The sequence below is a fragment of the Chenopodium quinoa genome, unplaced genomic scaffold, assembly GCF_001683475.1.
Source record: "Chenopodium quinoa cultivar QQ74 unplaced genomic scaffold, ASM168347v1, whole genome shotgun sequence".
Taxonomy (NCBI): Eukaryota; Viridiplantae; Streptophyta; class Magnoliopsida; order Caryophyllales; family Amaranthaceae; genus Chenopodium; species Chenopodium quinoa.
Window position 1 is genome coordinate 4,285,654 of NW_018745170.1, and position 23,077 is coordinate 4,308,730.

Here is a 23,077-nt window from a genome sequence, read left to right on the forward strand (position 1 = left end):
GTGATGATCATCCGGCAAGGTGCCGTTTGTTAAGTATGCCCTGATTGGATCCATCTAGGTTGAACTTCTATCTAAAATTCCAATGGGATCTTCCTCAATGCTTCTTTTCTCCATAACCTCCCAGATAACGATTCTTGGAGTATCACAGAAGGCCGAGGATGCTAACTTTGAAAGAGCATCCGCCTGGTTGTTTTCAGATCTTGGTACTTGAGTCAGATGAAAGTCTTCAAGGGATCCGACTGCTTGTCGTACTGCCTGTAAATACTTGATCATTGCCGGATGAGTCCCTTCGTATTCACCATTGTACTGACTCACTATCAATTGTGAATCAGAACAGGCGTCTATTTTTCTTGCCCCAGCCGCCTTGCACATGCGGATTCCGGCTAGTAAAGCTTCATATTCTGCCTCGTTGTTTGAGGCTTGAAAGTTGAAACGTAGAGAATACTCATACTTGTCGCCTTCTGGCGACTGACATATGACGCTTGCTCCGCAACCATTTGAGGTGGAGCTCCCGTCCACATATACCTTCCAGACTTGGTCTGGAACTTGAGAATCAGGGGGCCGAGTCATTTCTACAATAAAGTCAGCAAAGGCTTGCCCCTTTACTGCTTTTCTGGGCTCGAATGTGACTTCGAGGCTCTGAATTTCTATTGCCCATTTGATCATCCGGCCTGACAACTCCATGGTTGTCAGTGGCCACTTGATCGGTTGATCTGTATACACAACAACTGCATGTGCCAAGAAATAGGGCTTCAATTTTTTGACGGCCATGAAGAGAGCGAGGCCGAACTTTTCCACTAAGGGATACCTCAACTCGGCATTTTTCAGTACGTGGCTGACAAAGTAGACCAGGAGCTGGCAGCCGTCTCTTTCAACAAGAAGGACAACGCTTAGAGCATGGTCAGAAACGGCCAGGTACATGTAAAGCACTTCTTTAGGCAAAGGACTGACCAGCCTCGACAAGGAATGTAAGTGAACTTTCAATTTTTGGAAGGCCACCTCAGCATCCGGCCCCCATTCAAACCTTGCCTTCTTCTTTATAGCCTGGAAAAAGTAAAGGCACTTGTCGCCTGACCGGTTGAGAAATCTTCCTAGAGCCACCAGACAACCTGTTAACTTCTGAACCTCTCGGACGGTGCGAGGCGACTGCATGTCGATGACCGCCTGCACTTTCTCAGGGTTCGCCTCTATTCCTCTCTGATTGATGAGGAATCCGAGAAACTTACCAGACTCAACCCCAAATACACATTTCTTGGGATTGAGCATGACATGGTGCCGCCTGAGTGTGGTGAATGTTTCCTGGAGGTCTGACAGATGATCCGTCCGAAGCTTGGACTTAACAATCATATCATCGATGTATGCCTCGACGTTCCTCCCAATTTGGTCAAAGAAGACAGTATTTATCATTCTTTGGAAGGTGGCCGGGGCATTCTTCAGACCAAACGGCATGACCGTGTAGCAATATAGCCCCTGATCAGTGACGAAGGACGTCTTCTCCTGATCTTTCTTCCACAAAGGAATCTGATGGAAGCCAGAGTAGGCGTCCATGAAGCTCATCAAAGCATGGCCGGCTGTTGAGTCGACCAGACTGTCAATTTTGGGCAGAGGATAACTGTCCTTGGGGCACGCCTTGTTTAGGTCCGTGTAGTCCACACACATTCGCCAGGTACCATTCGGCTTTTTAACAAGTACAACATTTGCAACCCAGTCTGGGAAGTAGCATTGTCGAATGAACCCTGCGTCAAGCAATTTTTTAACTTCGACGGCTGCTGCCTGACTCCTCTCTTCGCCATGGTTCCGCTTCTTCTGCCTTACCGGCTTCTTTTTCGGATCCACGGTTAGTTTATGTACCGCCAGGTCAGGACTGATGCCTGGCATTTTATGAACTTCGAATGCAAAGATGTCTTTGAATTCCTTCAAAAGTTGGTGAAAATCTTCACCCAGAACTTTAAGAGCAGTCGTCCCAACCTTGACTGTTCGGTCAGGACGCGAGTCGTCCAGGACAAGGTCTGTATGCTCACCAGCCGGCTGAGGGCGGAATTCGTCTGACCGCTCCTCTATCAGTGATTGCTATCTTCTTTCTTTTCTTTCGACCCCCAACTGGACAGCCTTTCTTTTCTTGCCGCCTGCTTCTTGAGCAGGCGCATCCTCCTTAACAATTTCAAGGTCCGCTTTTTCACCACTTGGCCCTGCGGCCACTACGGTGGGTTTGATATCCGAGAGGTAGCACTCCCGAGCCATCTTCTGATCTCCCCTTAGGGAGCCGACTGTCCCATCATCCTTCTCAAATTTGAGCAGCATAAGAGATGGGATAATGATAGCTTTTGAATTATTTAAGGTAGGTCGTCCCAGGATCATGTTGTAGGCCGAGAGTTCCTCAACTACTAGGAACCGGACCACCATGTGGCGACCCTCCCCTTTCTCACCCAGGCGGATGGGTAAATCCACTCGCCTTACTGGGTGTACGACTCCTCCTCCAAACCCTACTAGAGGGTGGGATACCGGATGTATGCAATCAGTCTTGTATTTGAGTTTTGACAGACACTTGCTGCTGATAAGATCGGAGGAACTATCGGTATCTATGAGGATTCGGCCAACCCTTTGGTTGGCCACTTTGCATTCAATAACAATAGGGTCGTCATGCAGCCCCTTTACCCCTCCCAGATCTTCTTCTGTGATTACAATCTCTGGGAATGAACTTTTGGAGGAACGTTCTTGATGAACGGAATTGACATCTAGCCGCCTGATATTATCTTTATTGCCCTTGATAGTGGGGCCGCCTCCTGAGAAGCCGCATGCAATCGTGTAGACGACTGCATCATCTGTATTACAGCTGTCGGCCTGTTGATTCTTTTTGGCCGATTGCTTGTTCTTGGAGGAAGTGTTCCCCTTAGACTTCTTGACATAGGAGTCAAGGTTGCCTTGTTCAGCCAGGCGGTCTAGGTAGCGCATGAGACTGATGCATTCGTTGGTTTCATGACCAACGTCTTCATGATAATGGCAGAATTTGTCTTGGTTCCGATTGCTCGCGGAACCCTTCATGGGGGCCGGCTTCTCAATTGAGATCCGACCCTTGATTTATTTGAGGATAGCTTGACTATCCTTGTTGAACGCATACTTCGGAGAGTATGGTTTGAACTCTTTCTTCTTTTTCTGGGCCGGCTGTTTAGAGGAATCGGCCGCCCAGACCTCTTTTCTCTTTTTATCATCTTTATTGGCCGACTGCTTTGGTCGACCTTCTTTTTTGTTGGACCTCCTTCCGTCCGACTGCTTTCCGGTACTACAGAGATCAGTCGCCTGTATATAGGCTTCTGCTTCAATCAAAGCTTCTTGAAGAGTCGCAACCCTCTTTCGAACCAGGTCAAACTTGAAGGTCGACCCATCCTTGAGACCTCTGAAAAAGTCAATGTAAGCCACCTCATCCGGTAGAATCTGTATCCTCATCAGGTTGAACCGCCTGATGTATGAACGGAGCCCCTCCTTCTCACCTTGCTGAATCGTCCCTAAATCAAGGGTCGTCTTCTTTGCAGGTATGTTCATGGAAAAGTTGGAGGTGAATAAGTAAGCAAGCGTCCTGAAGTTGTTCACACAACCAGTCGGCAGGTTGCCGAACCATTGTTGTGCGATTCCTTTGAGAGTCGCTGGGAAACACTTGCACCAAGTGGGATCATCCAACCCTTGGAGGTACATTAGATTGGTGAACGCCATCAAATGGTCTTCAGGGTTAGTAGTGCCATCATAGGCGCCTACTAGCACATTTTTAACTTTGGCTGGCTGGGCGGCCTCAATAATTTCCTTGGAGAAAGCGGACGGCTGTTCTCCAAGTCTTAGCAACCGTAGTTGCCAGTCCAAAGGCTGGACATTTTTTGACGTCTGTCCACCAAACAGAGGTGGCTGCAAAAAATATTGTTGTTGCGGTACATTTGGTAAATTTGGTACCGCCTGGTCTTTATGAAATCCAGACCGACGGGAGGTACCGCCTGTCTGACTCTCATGATTTGACTGAGTGTACCTCATAGAGGTATTGTGCAGACTATCTTGGAAGTCTGAAGTGGAGGTCGATTCTGACAGTCGGTCGTTCCTCTTCTGCTCTAGCAATAGCCGAGCGTCCGAGTATGTTTTCTTTGACCTGTCCGCCTGTATATGACGAATGGGCTTTCTCTTCCCTGGTGAGGGAAAACGGTACTTTGTCAAGTCAAGCACAGACGGCTCCCACTTCCTAGAGTTAGGGTGAGGGGTCGCCTCTCGTCCTTGAACAGGCTTCCTTCTTCCTGAATGGGAAGGTTTCTTAGCCGACTGCTCCTTAGACAGAGCAGGTGTCTTCTTATTGATCAGTTCTTGGATCTCCCCCTTGAAGCCCCTCATGAAGATCATGAGTTCATCTCTTGTAATAGGAGCAGACCCTTCAGCCGCCTGCTGCTGATCAGGCAGTGTGCCGGCTGGATTACTGGGTCCAGCTTGGTGATCTACCCGTTCTTTCCTTTCGGTGTGACGGGTGCGTCGGGCCCTTAGGGTCCCGTCTGGGGCTGTGTGTGTTTCAACCTCAACTTCATCCTCAGTATCATGATTTGAGTAGACTTGAGGGTCGTCCAGTGGACGCCTCTCCTCTGGTACAGACGTTGAAGCCATCCCAAAAGTACTCTCCCCACAGACAGCGCCAAAATGTTTCGGGGTTTTCTGATGTCCTGCGGGAGAGTTACAATTCCGAGACTGGAACCGGACGCCTGTACCTGCAAAACAAACGGAGACTCCTAGTGGTTGGAGCTCCGCCTCCGACGGTCAAATTAGTACTTGTTTAAGGAGTAATTAATGCGGAAAGGTCAAGTGTTGCTCTCTAGGTGAGAGTAGTTAATGAGCGTAATCCCCTTTAATGAGGATCAATGAGGGTATTTATAACCTTGGGAAGCGTGCCAATCCTAGGTTTAGGTTAACCTAGGGCTGATTGGGCTTCCCTTGAAAGTTGGGCCTAGGTGGCCAGTTTTTCCATTTGGCATGGAGGATGCCACGTGTCGTGACATAATAGGTCCATGGTGGACAAATAGGCGCGTGCCACGTGGCAGGCTCTGACAGGTCCATTTAGAGGACACGTGGCAGGACCTGATTGGCCCACGTGGCGCATTCCGATTGGTGAGAGCAAAATCCCTTAATCAGGTGTAACTTTTTAAGTTAGTTAAAAAAAAAAATGCATAAAATGTTTTCAGCTAAATTTGGGAAGGGAGAGTGGATAGTCGTGCACGCATTGCGTGCGCCTCTATGCTTATTTATTTAATGGTTAAACACATGACTTAGAGTTGCATAATTGTATAAAACTTATGATTATTTTTACACTCTAGTTACCACGGTGTTATTAATATCGCAAAACACATTTGTATATTCATTTTAGATGCATAAAGTCTTGAACTCCATCTATCTAAGAATAAGTGTAATAATTTGTCTAATATGTTGTTGGGTTTATAGGGGCTATTTTCATAATATCAATTATATTTACTCCGTATAATTTTTTCTAATAACAATAAATATATAATGAATAATGATTTGTTTTTCGTTCATCAACAGATTAAGTCAAACTAATACACTTAATCCGAAGCGAAAAAAGTATGTTAGAAACGATTTTCCCAATCGAGCCAGGAAGGCCCAGTTGAAAGAGATTTTAGAGGGCCTTATATATTTAGGCCACACTTCGTATGAAAAAATAAAATAAAATTGGGCCACACTTCTTATGAGAAAGATAAATAATTAAAATTTGGGCCACACTTTTTATGAAAAAAATAAAATAAAAAATTGGGCCACACTTCTTATGAAAAAAAACAAAATAAAATTTGGGCACACTTCTTAGGGAAAAAAAAAATAAAATTTGGGCCACACTACTCTCAAACTTAATTGATGCCCATCAAATAGACGTTGGTAGTTTGACAATTGACATTGAACTTTCTAGCAAATACTCTTATTCTGTTTCCCAGAAACACAAAACATCAATTTTACAGAGTACAAATTTACAAACCAAAGACTGCAAATCCAAAGCTGTTTTCATAGATTCACCATAAATTAAATGGTTAGTAATCTCTTTTCATTTAATCTTTTTTTTTGTTAAAATTTTTAGCTGTTTTTGTTGCAATTTGAATTGTTCGTTCAATCAATTGGTAATGAATTATGATAGATAAATTTGCAGCTGTTTGATAAATTGTTGTGATTTTAAGTTAAAATTAATGGGGACTTCATGAATTTCACTTCTGCAGAAGATTTGTGGAGGGTTTTGTGTAGCATTTTAACTGTTTGTTGCTTTGTTTTGTGGGGTTTTTGTTAGAAAAAATCGGTTTTTTAGGGGTTTTAAGAATTTGGTTGATTTATTTGTGGAAGTTTTATAGTGGGATTGTTTTTTTTTTTTTTTTTGGTTGATTTGGGTGTTTCTGCTAGGTTTTCCAATTGGTGCGAACTTGTTCTGTTTCTGTTCAATGTGGGGTTTCCCTTCACATTTTGGGTTGAGTTTGGAATAATTAGTTTTGTGTCTGCAACTCATGTGTAATTTAGGAGAATAATATGTGAATTCTACACTTATTTCGATCTTGTCGACGTTATAAGCTGTAAATTTAGCTGTAAACCTCGGATTTTCTGTTGAAGTAGTTGAGGTTTGAGTTGTAAAGTGAGCTTTTGCTCTAATAGCATTAAGCACAATCTCCACCTCACTACGTTGATTAGGTAGTGAGGGGTGTGCAATATTTGTTTTGGGATTTGATGGTTGGGGTGAGGAGGGGTATGGCATCAGTGGATTCGGGTCGGTCAGATTGGCCCGTGTAGGAAATATAAATCATACCCATAACCAATTCCCAACAAATGGGGAGAAAAGGAAAGAAGGGCAAATCTTGTGAAAGGCAGTTTAGGCTGTAGGATTCTACAATTGCTATGGGTTTTACTCCTTTATAATAACTTGTATTTGGGTTCAAGGACACACGAACGAACCGTATACTTGCTGTCTTGATTAGCTTAGTACATCTTCAGTATCTGTTCATTGCAAAGTAACTATAAACTTTGATTTCAGGGTATTTCTTGTATTTATACACTCTAGATAAAGTTGTCGATTGTTAATACTTGATTAATCATCATTAGCAGTATGGTTACTGAACACCTTGTGCTACATTCCCTATTTTGTGATGAAGATATTGATTTTTACTTGAAAGGCACTTCGACGAAATAGATTATTGAATATTCAGTGTAAGAGAACCTAATTATAATATAACAAGTGTTGCCGTTTGATAAAAATAAGGATTTCTTGAATTGTTATTATATAGATTTCTCAGAGTCTCAGGGCTTTAAAAGTAATGTTTCCCTTTTTTGTTCTTCTATCATGCTATCAGCATTTTGACTCAATTTTGTGCTTTCATGTGTGAAGATTCAAAGCATGCTCCCGAAATTGCTGTATTCTATTTATATAGTTTGAAGATTGATCTTGTGTGTTGATTAGAATATATTTTCCTATCTTGGATTCTTTTGGTGGTTGGGACTTGTGTACTCTTGAAAATTCCATCGTAATGTGAACCTTTTGGACATTGGTTGTTTGAGATTTGAAGTGACTGTCCCTCGTGAAGCAATCTTATTGTCAACTTTAGAGTTTGATATTAAATGCCGAATGTTTCCAGGCAGCTCCTTTAATTGCTGGGATGACTGTTGCCGCCGCTGCTCTTGCTGGTAGGTATGGAATTCAAGCTTGGCAAGCATACAAGGCACGTCCACCAAGACCTCGAAAGTTTTTTGAAGGTGGTTTTCAACCCAAGATGACCAGGAGGGAAGCGGCTCTTATCCTTGGCATAAGGTAGTTGTGATAACTTTTAGATTCTTATGCAATTGAAGTTTTTCTTGCATGGGTTAAGAAGTTTCTGTCACAATTTTTATAACTAAGCAATGGTGCTAAGGTTTGTGCACGACTAGTTAGCTGAACACTTAATCTAGTACAAGTTTAATTATTAGCTAAAAGACCGAAAACATACCAGTAAGCTAGATTATTGTAAGTTACTTTGCAGACTAATTGTCTAATGTTATTTAACCTAAAATGAAAAAAAAAATTTAATTTAACTATGTCATCGTTTCACATTGTTTTATATGAATTCTTGTTACATTGTGAAGTTTTTAACTAAGCAATGGTGCTAAGGTCTGTGCATGTACAAGTAGAAAAATTAACTGAAAGACAGAATAGGTATTAGTAAGCTAGGTTATTGTAAAAGTTAATGTAATTTGCAAAACTAATTGTCTAATGTTAATTTAACCTAAAATGAAGGGTGCAAAAGGGGCAATAAATTAATTTGCTGCTAGCTTAGTCTAGTTTTGAACTCCCTAGATCAAAGCTTTGCTTTATACTTTTATATCTAGTAGAGCTCAATTCATAAAAAAATTCTTTAATTAGCTATGTTATCGTTTTACATCAATTTATTTGAGTTCTTGCTATATTGTGAAGTTTATTTAGGTTTTCTCAAAGCTCTATTCACCCTACCTTATTTTCACTTACTTTAGGTCTGGTAAGTTCATTATAAGCTAAGTTCAGATAGGATAAGTTTAGAGTTGATACTTAATAAGTTTATAAAAATTAAGTTTATTTAACGTCAGATAATATAACTTTAGGGCTAATAAGTTTAGAAAAAATAAAATTAGTGAAATTTGGGTGAAGGAGCCACTGCTTTAATCCATAACAGCACAACTTATCATCATATTGATGTAGAAGATAATATTGCCAATATAGTCCTTTTATTCATAATTTCTTGCAACAATTTGACTGGCAGTCTGGCACACAAGCCAATACACAACTTTCTATAAATATACGCAATTATATATAAATTAAAACTATAAGCAACACTGATATTAGAAAGTCATGTATTGAGTGAGATTAGTCTAACAACATATTGCACAATAACATTTGATTTTTATGTATTAATTAAAAAATGTAATCAAAAGTTAAACTATTGCAAGTATTTAAGAATAGAGGAGGTATAGTGTTACTTATGTACTAAGAATACTCTAATAAATGCATAGGATTGCTATTTCCCAACCCCCCCCCCCCCCTTTTTTTTTTCTCCCTTTTCCTTGAAAGTCAAAAAATGTTGGAATGAGAACAATTTCATTGGTATAAGTTTTGTGCTTACCTATTGTGCTTGTGCGCAATATCAGTTTCGCAAGATTAAGAGTAGCTTAAATGTTGCATGTCGCCTCTCAAGCTCTGTGTGACTTAAGTGAATTTTTCTCCTATTCACATTTCCATAGTTATAGCTTAAATGTTGCAATGCCCCTTTAATTTTACGATCATAGTGTTTCAGTGTTTGGTATTTTCTGGATAACTAGAAACATTTTCATGTTGCTGTAAGAACCTTTAATGATGCCAATTCTTCACTTTCGAGCTTTTGCCACGTAGTGGGATCCAAAGAAGGTTAATGGTCACTTAGCTTCTCTCCTTAAATTTCTAAGCATCTTTGTCACTGTAATGTCTATTATCTATAGTCTCTCATGTATACGGAGTATATGTTAGCCAACATTTGTTACTTCTTTTTTTATTTAATTGTATAAGGTTTCCTGTTTTGTGGAAATATGGTTGTTGTCACATTTTTTTTCTTCTTTCTTTCCCAAGTTTTAATTTTCAATGTACTTCTTTGGACCTTAAAATGGCAGGGAGAGTGCAGCTGCAGAGAAGGTCAAGGAAGCTCATAGAAAGGTAATGATCGCAAACCATCCTGATGCCGGAGGAAGCCATTATCTTGCCTCTAAAATCAATGAAGCAAAGGACATGATGGTTGGGAAGCCCAAAGACAGCGGCTCTGCATTCTAATTTTGTTTTAATCCTCGGAAATAAAATTATTTTCCCGTCCCTCCACCAAAACCATGGCTAGATGCCTGCGCCTGTGTCTTCAAAGTTGGTGAAGGAACTCAAATACCCTTTTTTTGGAATTCCTTTGGAAAAGCAAAGGTGAATGAGTATATACAGGTTGTTGTAGTTGGCTGCAATTTTCGAACTTGTACACTATTTGACTGGTATAAACACCAGATTTATTGATATGAATTGCTCTCATTTTCTTATCATATCATGTTTGTTATTGCAATATTGTAGTACTGTTAAACTTAAGCTATTTGGAATGGAAATCTTTATGGAATTTTCACCATTTATTGTCGAGTTTTTAAAGAGTGCGTCATGTACCCCTATCATTGATTGATTAATGGCAATCAATATACAAGCAATTAGTTAACTACTCCAACTCTCCAAGCGAATGTTTATTCAAACTCAACATAATACTTCGTATATTGTTCACATTTTTGGGTATTTTTTAAAAAAAAAAAATCTATTATTGGAATAAATAATTAAGTATACAATTTTTCAAAGAAAGCAAGATTCCCTCTTAAATTCTTTTTTATTTTTGAGAAAACCCTCTTAAAAATAAGAAATACAAATGTACTACGGAGTAATATTATAGGTCTACAGTAGTACTACAAACCCACAACCTTAAGTTTAAAAACTAAAGTACTAGCCACCAAACTATCACCAAATTCAATGTCATTCTACCAAAACCAAATGTTAATAAGGATTTCAATCATGGAATTAATGTAGTAATTTGGGGAATTACCCGAGCCTAAAAACTAGTTAATAGGACCCATGTCAGTTACAACTCCTAAAAAAGTTGTTAATTACGGAGTACTAATTTACTACCCCTAAAACTGATAAATTATTACGATTATTACCCCTAATACGGAGTATTTAATTAATAGACACTCACATGATCATATTTAATCTTATGTGTAAAACGCAAACATTGGTCAAAGTGGTGCATAACCAGAACACTTAAATAAAAACAGAGGGAGTATTATGTATGGAGTAGGACGTTGTTGGCTTCGTGAATTTTCAAAATGTTAAATTTTTAAGATTTTTTACTTAAACTATATTGTGTACATACGTAATCAAACATGTGCATTGAAAACCATAAAGGTCAAAGTGTAATCATTGAAAAGAGCCGAACAATTTTTGAACAACAATAGAATGATTAACTGTATGGTTGTTAGTTTGTCACAATTACAAGTGCCAAAAACTGATCTGATCGACCCGATACAAAATCAACCTGAATAAAGCTCAATACAAATCTTGATTTGTATGGACACCATAATTTAAATGTGAAATAAATCCAATTTAATTTGGGTTCACTGAATCCAACCTAAACATCTGAATTGATACCGCTAACCACAATTTAGGTTGACCAAACCGAATTGGACCCATAGTCCCTTATTACATGTCCTATCAAATTATAACAAATTCTTAAATGAACCTGGTTCACACTAATTTATCATGGACCACTAACATTAGAAAAAGTGTGGTTGTTTTATTAATAAAAAAAAGGGTCACTATAATTTAAAAAAATCACTATATTGAAATAAAAATCATTTTGGTAATATATAGGCCTAAGTGGTTATTTTTTTAATGAAATATTTTATATACTGATCAATATGAATAATAAAGGCCACTATGTTAAAATTAGGGTAATAGCGTCGTATTTCAAGTTCACAATATTATTAAACGTTGTATTAGTTTTAATAAAGGTTACTAGGTTAAAAATAAAGTTACTATGTTAAAAATAATGGTCACTATGTTCAATATAAAGTCAGTTGCGTGTGTATAGACCTCGGGTCCACAATAATATTACTGTGGACCAGGTCCACGCAAGTCTTTTTGTCAAATTATGGAGTATCAATCAAACACGTTGGATAAACATGGAGCCATGGAGGTTAAGTTGCTGCTGAGAATAAAAAAACTGCAAACGTCAACAAAATGTCAATCCTACGTGTCATCTCCTCATGTTTACACTTTCATGTCTATCCAATTATCCAGAAAAACAAAATATTTTTCATGCAATTTTAATTAATCTCTTTTTCTTTCTTTCTTTCTTTTTTTTTTTTTTTACTTATATCTCTACTAGAAAACAAACAGTAAAAGAAAGGTGGAGAAAAATAGAATTGAAAAAATAAAAATAATATTTCCCCCAAATCAGAGAGAAATAAAAAATAAAAATAAATTAACACCCAAAAAAGGGCTAATCTCTCTCACTCCCAGCCACCACAATTCTTGTTTTTGCTCATTTGATTTTGTCTGAAAATTTCTGGGAAATCCCAAATTCTTATCATCATAAGATTTTCTCTCTCATATCCTCACAACTTTATCTAGTGAGCACTTTTCTTTCTCCCTCCTTTAATACAGTAGATAAAAAAAAAAAATATGAAAATTTGCAATAATTTGTGTTCTTCAATTTGCTGGAATTAATAGTTGGATTTAAGCTATACCCTTTTGTTTTTCTTGAATTTCAGGTGTATTCATTTTGTTAATTTGTCAACAGAAGTTGATTTTTGCAGTTCTAGAGCATTATTTGTCGGTAAAAATGGAAGTTTTTTGTTTATGGGATCCAAGTAATCTGTTACATTGAGATTGAATTGCATTAATTTCTTCAATCTTTGCTGGAATTAATTGGGGTTTTGCTATTTTGTTTGATTTTTGCTGGGAAGATCTCATTTCTTGTATTTGGATGTTGATGTTGAAAAGTGTTTGCTGATTGGAGTTCATTAATTTATTGATTTGTGAAGGGTTTGTAACTTGTGATTGTTGAATTTGTAATTTCTGAATTCTGGATTAATAGAGGGGATTGAAGATTTAGGGATGGTGTCTGGGAATGACCCTGTTGAATCATTACTTAATTCAATTCAAGTTGTTAAAGATGCTTTTTCACCGCTAGAAGCGGGTTTTAGAAAGGCTACTAAGGAGTTTGAGTTAACTTGGTTGGGCAAGAATGGCAATCGAAATGCTGAACTTTTAGGGCAGTTGAATGGTTCTAGCAATACTGGTGTCAGTAGTAAGAACAGTAAACTTCATTCATCTGTGTCAAAGAAGAAAAGTACCCCTTCCCATGGTTGTTCTAATGAGGATAAGAGAAAAGGACCGTCGATAAAGCTACCAATAAAGAGTATATTGGGCATGTTTTCGCCAAATTGTGCCAATGCTGATCCTAAGGTCAATGTGTTAAAGGAAAAGCCAAAAGAAAGGGAGTGGGCAAAAAAGGACGGATCGTGCTTGAACTGTTTGCAGTTTGCTATGACATGGTCGATGTTTCTCAATGGTTTTGCACAGGCATTTCCCACGCCTTTTAAATTAGGAAAGAAGCGGTGCTCAAAGACGGGTGATGAGGAAAAGGCTTCATGTGTCCGTTCATCAAAATCATCAGATCTATGTGACTTGAAGAAAAATGAACCGAAAAAGGGTATGTTTGTTATGATGTTGCCAAGAGAGGAAAAGTGCAATGAAGGGAAACATTTAAGCCTTGAGCTGGTGGTAGCTCTCATTTTTGATCAGATAACACAGAGTCTGCAAAAGCTTGATCATGCTGCTAAACAAAATGAGGAACGGTTTTATGAATCGTCATCACCCCCACCTCAATTCCCCTCTCACTTGGATCACTGGAAGACAGTGACTAGTATCTTAGAGGGTAAGAAGGCAGATATGAATGTCTTTTTAGGAAATTTAAAGTTTGCAAGAGTGGGTGGAGCACCATCTACCCTTGTTGGAGTTACATCTCAAGTGAAAGAAGATGGGGATGATAATGTGTCTGCTACTAATAGTGAGGAATCAGGAGGGTTAACAGCTCAAAAATTAGCCAGTGGGCTGCTTAATATCCCTCTTTCTAATGTCGAGCGCTTGAAATCAACACTGTCAACCATTTCGATTTCAGAACTTATCGAGCTTGTGCCTCATCTTGGACGCTCTTCTAAAGACATTCCTGACAAGAAAAAGTTGTTTTCTGTGCAAGACTTCTTCAGGTACACTGAGGCTGAAGGTATGTTCAAATTATCTATTTACTGCTTCAATTATCAGCCACACATTAAATCCTTTTGCTTTTAATTGTTTCCCCATTGGTGTAAGAAGGGTTAAACTATAGTATGTGACAGTCATAGATTGCATATTAGCTCTTATTTTTCATGTTTGGATCTAGTACATACGAACGTGCACAAAAATCTTAGTTACATCAATGAGAAAGGATGATGCTTAAGTTGGTCTTATTTACATGTCTTGTTGCCTCGTTTGGTGATTCCTTCTCTGCGATGAGGGAAGGAGCAAATATGAAACTATGAAATTACACTTAAGTGCTTTGGCATCACTTGGACAAGGTTATGGATCATGAAGGTTGTGAAACTAGGTAAAGGCGATTTAATAAGTGTTATTACTGCTACTATGGTTCTTTTAGGTGTTAATGAATTGTCTGCCTAGGTAGTGGGCCTCTATTGGCTTGATGGGGTAGAGATGCTCTATTATTTTTATCTGCTTTTGTGGTGGATTTTTTGAGTTTTGTGATCTTGAAGGGGCAGATCAGGGTTGTCATTTATTTGAAGCATGGGAATTCCTCATTGGCTCCTATCCAATGATTTGGAGGAATTTCAAATTAGTTTTGTAGTTTTTCGAATCATCGATATATGCCTAGATTAATCTAAATGAATACAGTGTTGTCGATATTGATGTAATTTGAAAACTATGATTACTATCAAATTTTTTGCTATCTTGGCAGATTGTAAGGTTTCTTAATGCTTTCCCAGTGTGAGGTCTGTTTAAGAGATAATCCTTGTAGAAGCTTCTTCTATGATTTTAGAAGTCATGGAAGTATATTGTTTGTTAGGTGAGTGGGAATGGGCTCACATATTGTTGGTGGGACCATGATATACTTGTTCAGTCTTGTTTGCTCAGTATCCCTTCTGCACCACTCACTGTAGTTTATAGAGGGTGGAAAATCATGAGGTTTTTAAAAAGGGTGGGGAACCTATAGCAGATTGTTTGGTGAATTTGGATCTAATCTGTAGGCCTGTGCTCTTTAGGCCTAGATATCAAGACTTTAGGAGATTGGTGTTTGAATTCTTTGAAAACATCTCTGATTTGAGAAAGTGGCTCTGTTGGTTTCCTTCTGATTGGGAACTAGGGAGCTCACAAAATTAATGGGTGTCTAGTAGTCCTACTCCTATGTAGAAATTTCATATCATACATATTGGATGAGGATTTATTTGGAAATGACTTTGTGAACTACTAAAAATGCTCACTGATTTCTACTTAATAATCTTTTATTGAAACCAAAGGATTCTGAAAGGGTAAAGGCTTATTAGGGGTTTGGTGGAACTATGGCAGTTATAGGTGTTTTCAATTCTAGTATAAAATTGCTGTTATTGATAAGCCAAGCAAATCCTTTCTCCAATAAGCATGTTGTGAAGGCTGGTGGAAAGACTATTTGAGGTGGTGGTGAAATTCCAATAAGCATGTCATAGATTATCTGTACTTTATGTTGCAACTTGCAAGTTTGCATCTTTCATGTATAAAAACGGCTATTTGAGGTGGTGCTGTTAATGCATTGCATGTTGTGTATGGCTGGTGGAAAGACTATTTGAGGTGGCGGTGAAATTCCAATAAGCATGTCATAGATTACCTGTACTTTATGTTGCAATTTGCAATTTTGCATCTTTCATGTATAAAAACGGCTATTTGAGGTGGTGGTGTTATGCACTGCATGCTAAACTTCCTCCAATTTTTTTTAGCTGTACCATATTGACTTTTTGCACTATTCATATTCACCATCTTTGATTATTTATATTTAAGGAAGTATATCCATGTGGGGTTTTGTTGAATTCAACTCAATTTGTATATTTACAATGTCAACTTTAAAAATATATTTACCTTATAGACAAATATGCCAGTCAATATGGTACAAGCCGTACAACTAAAAATAATAGAGAAAGCTCACAACATTAGCTAGATATAAAAGGAGGAAAGTCCTTTGGTAGTAGGCATGTTTATTTTAAATCTGTGGGTGTTATGGACATTTGAAGAGAGCATTCGGCAGACTCTTCCCAGAGTAGAGGTTTTTTTTTTTTTTTGGGATGCCCTGTGGGGTAGGTCTGCCTTCTTGTTCTCTTTTGAGTTTCACGTTCCGGTGCCCTTCCCTGGTCAATCTATCTCAAATGCTTAATGCCAATGGTTAACTTTTATGTGTATGTCTTTGTTGGGTTCTAGTTTTCTTTGTTGTAATGTTCTTATTCTTCATTTATGAAATTTTGTATTGGTGTCCTAATTCTTAAAAAGAACAACTGTGAGAGTAAAAGGGTATATAATGAGAGGAAGTATGGCCAGTATAAGAAAAAGGAATAGTTATATGCCGGCCGCCTTACTTCATGTATCATGGATATAACTATAAAATATGGCTCAGAGGTTGTCCTGATCAGACCTTTTATCTTTTTTGTTTACTTATTTTAGTTTTCCAAATCGTATATTTGTTTGGAACTACTTTTTATTTTTATTTTTTATGTGCAAGTGCAGCAATTGGCTTTCTTGGAGTTTTAGGCATTTAAGTTGAATATATTAAAATTATACTTCGTATGTAAGTGGGGTTTGTTGGGGAGTCAAATTCATAGAAATAGAAAGTGGGTGAATAGTTTATGTAAAAATAAGTGATGTAAGAGGAGGGGAATAGTAAAAATAAGTAAGAGTGGGGACCATGGGCGGAGAGAGATGAAATAAATTTGGACACTTGAAAAAAAACAGCCGAATTAGTAAAGTGTTGCACTTGCTCATTTAAAAAAAAAAAAAAACGGAGGGTGTATCTGTGTAGTCCGTATAGTAACTGTAAAAGTAACATAAATATGTTGGAAATGTGTTCATTTTCTGGATCTTCTGGGGATGCAAGTGAAGAAATCAACATGTTTCTGTAGCTTTTTTCTTTCATTTTTTTCCTTTCCTTTTCTTTTATTTTTATTTATTTTTTTAAATAAGATTTAGTGTTGTGCCTTTGTGCATGTAATGCATGCAAGTTAATTCAAGTCCACCCACGACCTTAAAATCTTGTTAGAAAGCAAAATGCTAATATAGTTGTCAAAAGATAGTAACTGACATGGAAGAACAGTTCCTGTATTTCATCACTCATCAGTCTCCACAGAAGATCCAGTGATGCATGTTTACATTTCAGGCTCTGTTTTAGTCAGCAAGGTATGTAGAAGTCAGCAAAGTATATGTATACTGAGGAGTAATAACTATTGTGAGTGAACTATCATTTCTTCCATTATAATGGCTCTGTTTACCCTTTTGTGTTCAAATACGTAATATAATTGAATAAGTTAGCAATAATTATGCCTCTTCTGGTTATTGTTGCTTATATTACAAAACTTCATTTGTTTTATATGGAGTCCTTATTTGCATTTCCTACCATAATAGAGCAGCTATTCTTCCTTTTTTTTTTTTTTTTTTTTTTGTTTGGGGGTGGGGGGGAGGGGTGTGGGGGGGAAGTTGTAATTGTAATCTAAATTTCATGAACTTTTTACAGGAAGGAGATTCTTTGAGGAGTTGGACAGGGATGGGGATGGCCAGGTAAACCTAGAAGATCTTGAGATAGCAATGAGGAAAAGAAAACTACCACGCAGATATGCGAGAGAATTTCTGCGACGTGCTAGAAGTCACTTATTCGCAAAATCTTTTGGCTGGAAGCAGTTTTCAACGTTGATGGAACAGAGGGAAGCAACTATTCTTCGTGCTTATACTTCTTTATGCCTGAGCAAGTCTGGCACACTTCAGAAAAGTGAAATTTTAGCATCTTTAAATAATGCTGGGCTTCCTGCAAACGAGGACAATGCAGATGCTATGATGAGATTTTTGAATGCAGACACGGGAGGGTCCATATCTTATGGTCATTTTCGCAATTTTATGATGTTGCTACCTTCTGATCGTTTGCAAGATGATCCTCGGTGAGAGAACCTTTCACTGTTGCAGTTACTTATTGCATATGGAGGTCTGAATTGGGTATTTTAGCTGTTCATAAATAACTATAATGAAAGCTTGGATATGCTGATACCTTATGTGATTTTTCTTTACGATAGATGTGATCTATTGGCTGTAAGAGACTTATGTGGCAATCTACATTGTTGCAGTTACTTATTGCATATGGAGGTCTGACTTGGGTATTTTAGCTGTTCATAAATAACTATAATGAAAGCTTGGATATGCTGATACCTTATGTGATTTTCTTTACGATAGATGTGATCTATTGGCTGTAAGAGACTTATGTGGCAATCTACATTTTTGTCCCTTATTTATTTATTTATTTATTTACTTCCAACGTTATTTTAGATGCATCACTTTATGTAATTGGAAGTTTCAATTTAGGTGTATCACTTTCCCTTTTTACCTATCAAATTCTCTTTATATAATTCATGTCACATGGGCCCTCTTTATTTTTTCTCTCTATCTCTCTTTACTCTAAAAATTGTCTAGGATTTCGTTATTTCAAAAAGTGATGTGTGTGTGTGTGTTTTTTTTTTTTTTTTTTTTTTTGGGGGGGGGGGGGGGGGGGGGGTGTGTGTGTGAGAGTGTGTGTGTGTGTTGGAGATAAAAGTTGGTTTGATATTCTGCTATTTCAAACAGGTTAGATTTTGGACTTTTTACTGATCTATATCCTTTGGTTGTTAAGTGTTTTTTGGGATTTCCACCTGAAGTTTAGCAGAATCCGTGAATTACCCTAGCCAATTTTTGATGTTTTCAAAAATTATTCGTGTCATTGAGTTAGAGAAACTCATTATAGTCTTCGTGTGTGCTATGCAGGAATGTTTGGTTTGAAGCTGCAACTGTAGTTCCTGTTGCACCACCTGTGGAAATTCCTGCTGGAAGTGTTTTACGATCTGCTTTAGCGGGTGGTCTTGCCTCTGGGCTCTCGACATCCTTATTACATCCAGTTGACACCATAAAGGCAATTATCCATATTTGAACTTTGAATAGTAGTCTTCTGCTTCTCTCTCTCCTTTGATAGTTTGCCTGCTCCTAACTAGTCATAAATTTTTGTATCCTAAAGATGGGGAAAAAAAATTAGTTTTGCAGTTTCAGAAATTTTGTCTTTGTTGAACTTGCTGTGTCTTACAATGCTTTACTGGTTTCAGACTCGTGTGCAAACATCATCTTTCTCTTTTCCTGAAGTTATATCAAGAGTTCCAGAAATTGGAGTTCGAGGCTTATACCGGGGTTCCATCCCAGCAATTCTTGGGCAGTTTACTAGGTTACTACTGCTTGCTTGTCAGTTGTCACCCTTATCCCTTCCATTTTATTTGCTACATCCTCTGATTTTACTTCTTATATTGCAGCCATGGACTAAGAACTGGAACGTTTGAAGCTACTAAGCTTGTGTTAATAAATGTTGCTCCAAATCTGCCTGAACTGCAGGTACTAATGCTATCCTAGGCATCACATGCTGCACCATATAGACTATTTTATTTTCTTCTAACAACCACATATAGACAGTTGGAGGCTAAACTTAACTGTTTAAAATTTCCAAGTATACAGTTGTCATGCTATGTTTTGTTATTGAAGTGTGCTTATCATGGATATAGAATTGATATATTTTGTGTTGATATATATATATATATATATATATATATATATTTTTTTTTTTTTTCTTTTTTTTTTTTGAATGACAGAGTATTGAGGTATTACCTCAGTCACCAGGTACCTTTTGGGTATATTTTAACTTTACAACCTGTAACCAGAGTTTGATTCTGACCATGTGAGGATAAGAGACAAACAACCCTTGTGGAGTTTTTTTTTTTTTTTTTTTTTTATTTTTTTTTTATTTTTGGTTGCATGAGAGGCATCTAAGCAATGAATGTCTTTAAATTTAGTATTTGGATGCTAAAATCTTGGACCGTGAATAGAAGGACAATAGAGACGCTTGAGTGATCATGGTCCAGTTCACAACTTCCAAGAAAAACATGACAAACATTCCTCTCGTTCACGCACTTAAACATCTTTTTGTGTATAATTATTTTCCTTTGTGATTTGTTGGAAGGTTGGTCTTTTTCCTCTCCTTGACTGCATATCATGCATCATCAATGATGCATAATTTTTGGACTTATCTATCTCATTTGTATAAATAATTCTATTCTGTTCTCAATCCCAAGATCTCTAACTTACATTTTCCTGACTTTATGACCTCTCCTTCACACAGTCCAACTTTGTTGTAAACTTGAATTGTATCCAACTTCCATTATGTTCCTAAGTGTCACTCCACTGGGAGACATTGAATTATTGACAATGCATGATTTGTGTTTTACAAAAAGGGAAATTTTGTGGGCCCTGCTGTACTCTAAAATAATGGAAATGTAATTTTTAACCACTTTCATGGAACTGGTACAGATTTTATCCAACTGAAAGACATAGTGTTTCCACTTATGGATTGTAAAGTTTGTAAATTGAGCTTAGATGCATACATCAAAGGCCTCATGCTAGAAGTCATTCTAGTGCCTCTCCTCATACACTAATTGTAAATCTCTTTTGATTTAGTTGTAAATTATTATTAACTTAACCATACCAATCCAGCATGAATAGCAGCTTTTAATTTTACTCGTATTATATATTATAATTTTATTCTCTTCCACTCTTCATTTATTCTTGCCTTGCTTTTTCTTTCTCGAGGAAGTGCAAAGTGTGAGAACTAGGATTTGATATCCTAGTGTCTGGGTGTATTAAGTTGCTCTTCAACCTGTTGACTGTTTCATGATAGGATTTTATAGCTATTAGAGTTTTGGGTACCCAGTCAAGGTGGTTTGCTCATTTCGGGTTTTAATTGGGCTTCGTGGGTCAAGTTCAAGAAATCCCTAAATCAATTTTCAAGAACCCTAATTTCCAACAACAGGTCAAATTGATTCTTTTTTATGACAATTAAAGCATTAAATTAGCAATTCAACACATAATCAGCGACAATTAACCTATTAATCGAATTGCCTTACATTATATAGCATTAACGAAGTAAATAAGTGGTTCTTCAATTACCTTTTTTTTTTTTTTTTCTTTTCGCTTTTAACCTTTTTTGAATTACACTTTTGAGATGAATTATTGACAAATTTTGGAGAATTTTGGGAGAATTTGGTGAATTATAGGTGAATTTGGAGTTTTGTTGAGGAGCATAGGCCTTCAAAATGAAGGGGAGGAAACAAATCGAGGCCAAGGGTTTAAAAAACAAAGAAGCTGGCCACTTTGTAGGCCCCAGGTTGGAAAATTGGCCGGAATCAGAGAAAGGGTGGTGATATCTAACTTTTTTTATTTCTAGGGGTGGTATTTTATAATACTGAAAAAAAGGGGTGGTAAGTTCTAAGTAGTGTGTTTTGAGGGGTGGTTATTAACAAAATTTCCAAAAAAAAATAAAAAAAAAATTCAGGGGAAGCATCCGACAATGAAAATGGGGCATTGATGTTGCCTTGGAAACATCTGTTATTTAGGAATAAGGGTTCCAGCTTGTGGTTCCTTTTACCTGTTCACAGCTCTTGGTTCTGCTATTTGTGAGACTTAATATTCTGCCTAATTGCGAGACTGCAGTATACATATTATCCGATTGTAGCCTATGTCTTGGATTGATGTCACTTGCCTCAAAACATTACTTGCAAGAAAAATGTCTGGATTTCTTAGCAGTACAGCATCACAAAATTTAGAAATATTCTTTCGGATGGTTTCTGATCTATCTTTTCCTTTTCCCGTTGTTCAGATTCAATCATTAGCATCATTCTGTAGCACAATTCTCGGCACTGCAACGAGAATACCATGTGAGGTACTGAAGCAGCGTTTACAGGCTGGGCTTTTTAACAATGTTGGGGAGGCCATTGTGGGTACTTGGCAACAGGATGGTCTCAAGGGATTTTTTCGTGGGACAGGTGTAACCCTTTGCCGAGAGGTTCCGCTATATGTAGCTGGCATGGGGCTATATGCAGAGTCCAAAAAGGTATTTACCCTCTTCTATAAGCAATTAAAATTTTATATATCTATATGAAATGCTAAGCATTCACAATTGTTGCTGGGCATCTGGGATGTATGGGATTATGCTTTAGTACATACTAATATTATATGTGCACAGCTGAAAAGATTTAGAGAACTTTCTAAATCTCATTGGATAATGTTGTGACGAAGCTATCAACCTGAACTTATCACAAACTATGTGATGATGAATCTGTGTTGCATATGCACTTTTCACACACTAATCACTCATTATTTGGTCATATTCAGAATTTAAGCTCTTATATATTTTTGTGTATCTTATCAAATGCTGAATTGTTTCTGTTACTCAATAGCTTGCTCAGCATGTCCTGGGTCGGGAATTAGAGGCATGGGAGACAATCACAGTCGGGGCGCTATCTGGAGGGATTGCTGCTGTTGTCACTACACCATTTGATGTGCTAAAGACTAGAATGATGACGGCGCCTCATGGCCTACCAGTATCAACTTCAATGATAGCATTTTCTATTCTTCGCCATGAAGGCCCCCTTGGATTCTTTAAAGGAGCACTACCAAGGTTTTTCTGGGTTGCTCCCCTCGGTGCAATGAATTTCGCAGGTTATGAGCTTGCAAAGAACGCCATGATTAAAAGTGAAGAAACATCAGGGGATGAAATTCCTCAGAAGTAGCTAACAAAGTAACATTCTACTTAAAACAACACTGGACTCCCTTCCTTTTGTTGTAAAGCTGGTTCTAATTAGTACAGCTGCAGGCTCTTTTGTTTTCCTATAGAGATAGCATGTAGTTGCTGCTGGAAAAATTTTGAGGTTTTTTTTCCCTGTCCGAAAATGGCAGCATGTGTTTTAGATTTAATGTGGCAGATCTTTGTTTGCCTTATGTTCATATTTGTAACTTTTGGTTGTTTAGTTACAAACAAAATGCACATATGTTCTTGTTATTTTTACGCGGTCTAGTTCATTTGGACACATCTGTATTGTTACTACTATATTCAAGTAGAGATTCATACAAACGAAATTTGATAAAATATGGTGCAGATCAATAAGTTCTAAATGGCTTTTTGACCAAAAGATATATTCATTAAAAAGTTTCTCTTGAGACATGTAGGCCTTCTTAATCCTAGATACTGTAGTTCTCTTGTTACGTCCGGTTTTAAGCAAGTACTCTGTTTCATACTTCGTAATGTTTTTATTTTATCTATTATGGAGGTTCACCTGAATGCAGATTTGGACTGCTAGAAATGTCTGCTTGTATTATTGTTATGGAGTAATATTTATTTGAGAT

At 37.6% G+C, this 23,077-nt stretch overlaps 2 protein-coding genes across 4 annotated transcripts; both read left to right on the forward strand.

Annotated features, from left to right (window-relative positions):
- Positions 1-5,883: 5,883 nt before the first annotated feature.
- On the forward strand, positions 5,884-10,133 carry LOC110710336 (mitochondrial import inner membrane translocase subunit TIM14-1-like). 2 transcript variants are annotated; one of them, XM_021888619.1, is made up of 3 exons: positions 5,884-6,052; positions 7,639-7,807; positions 9,649-10,133. In XM_021888619.1, the coding sequence occupies exons 2-3, from the start codon at positions 7,656-7,658 to the stop codon at positions 9,803-9,805; spliced, it is 309 nt and encodes a 102-aa protein (XP_021744311.1). In that variant the 5' UTR covers positions 5,884-6,052; positions 7,639-7,655; the 3' UTR covers positions 9,806-10,133. The 2 variants fall into 2 exon arrangements, with proteins under 2 accessions (XP_021744311.1, XP_021744310.1); XM_021888618.1 differs by having other exon boundaries at positions 5,888-6,052; positions 7,635-7,807.
- A 1,813-nt stretch (positions 10,134-11,946) lies between these two features.
- Positions 11,947-22,820, forward strand: LOC110710328 (mitochondrial substrate carrier family protein C-like). 2 transcript variants are annotated; one of them, XM_021888613.1, is made up of 8 exons: positions 11,947-12,180; positions 12,322-13,838; positions 17,355-17,772; positions 18,626-18,770; positions 18,958-19,073; positions 19,159-19,237; positions 21,552-21,785; positions 22,132-22,820. In XM_021888613.1, exons 2-8 carry the CDS (start codon positions 12,668-12,670, stop codon positions 22,462-22,464), a joined length of 2,496 nt encoding a protein of 831 aa, XP_021744305.1. In that variant the 5' UTR covers positions 11,947-12,180; positions 12,322-12,667; the 3' UTR covers positions 22,465-22,820. The 2 variants fall into 2 exon arrangements, with proteins under 2 accessions (XP_021744305.1, XP_021744303.1); XM_021888611.1 differs by having other exon boundaries at positions 11,947-13,838.
- Positions 22,821-23,077: the final 257 nt, after the last annotated feature.

Excerpts from the sequence above, each read along its gene's own strand:
- LOC110710336 (XM_021888618.1), top strand. Across the intron at positions 7,808-9,648 it reads GCTCTTATCCTTGGCATAAG|GGAGAGTGCAGCTGCAGAGA; the intron begins GTAGTTGTGATA and ends TTAAAATGGCAG.
- LOC110710328 (XM_021888611.1), top strand. The coding sequence starts at position 12,668 with ATGGTGTCTGGGAATGACCCTGTTGAATCATTACTTAATTCAATTCAA. Across the intron at positions 13,839-17,354 it reads CAGGTACACTGAGGCTGAAG|GAAGGAGATTCTTTGAGGAG; the intron begins GTATGTTCAAAT and ends AACTTTTTACAG. Across the intron at positions 19,238-21,551 it reads CAAATCTGCCTGAACTGCAG|ATTCAATCATTAGCATCATT; the intron begins GTACTAATGCTA and ends CCCGTTGTTCAG.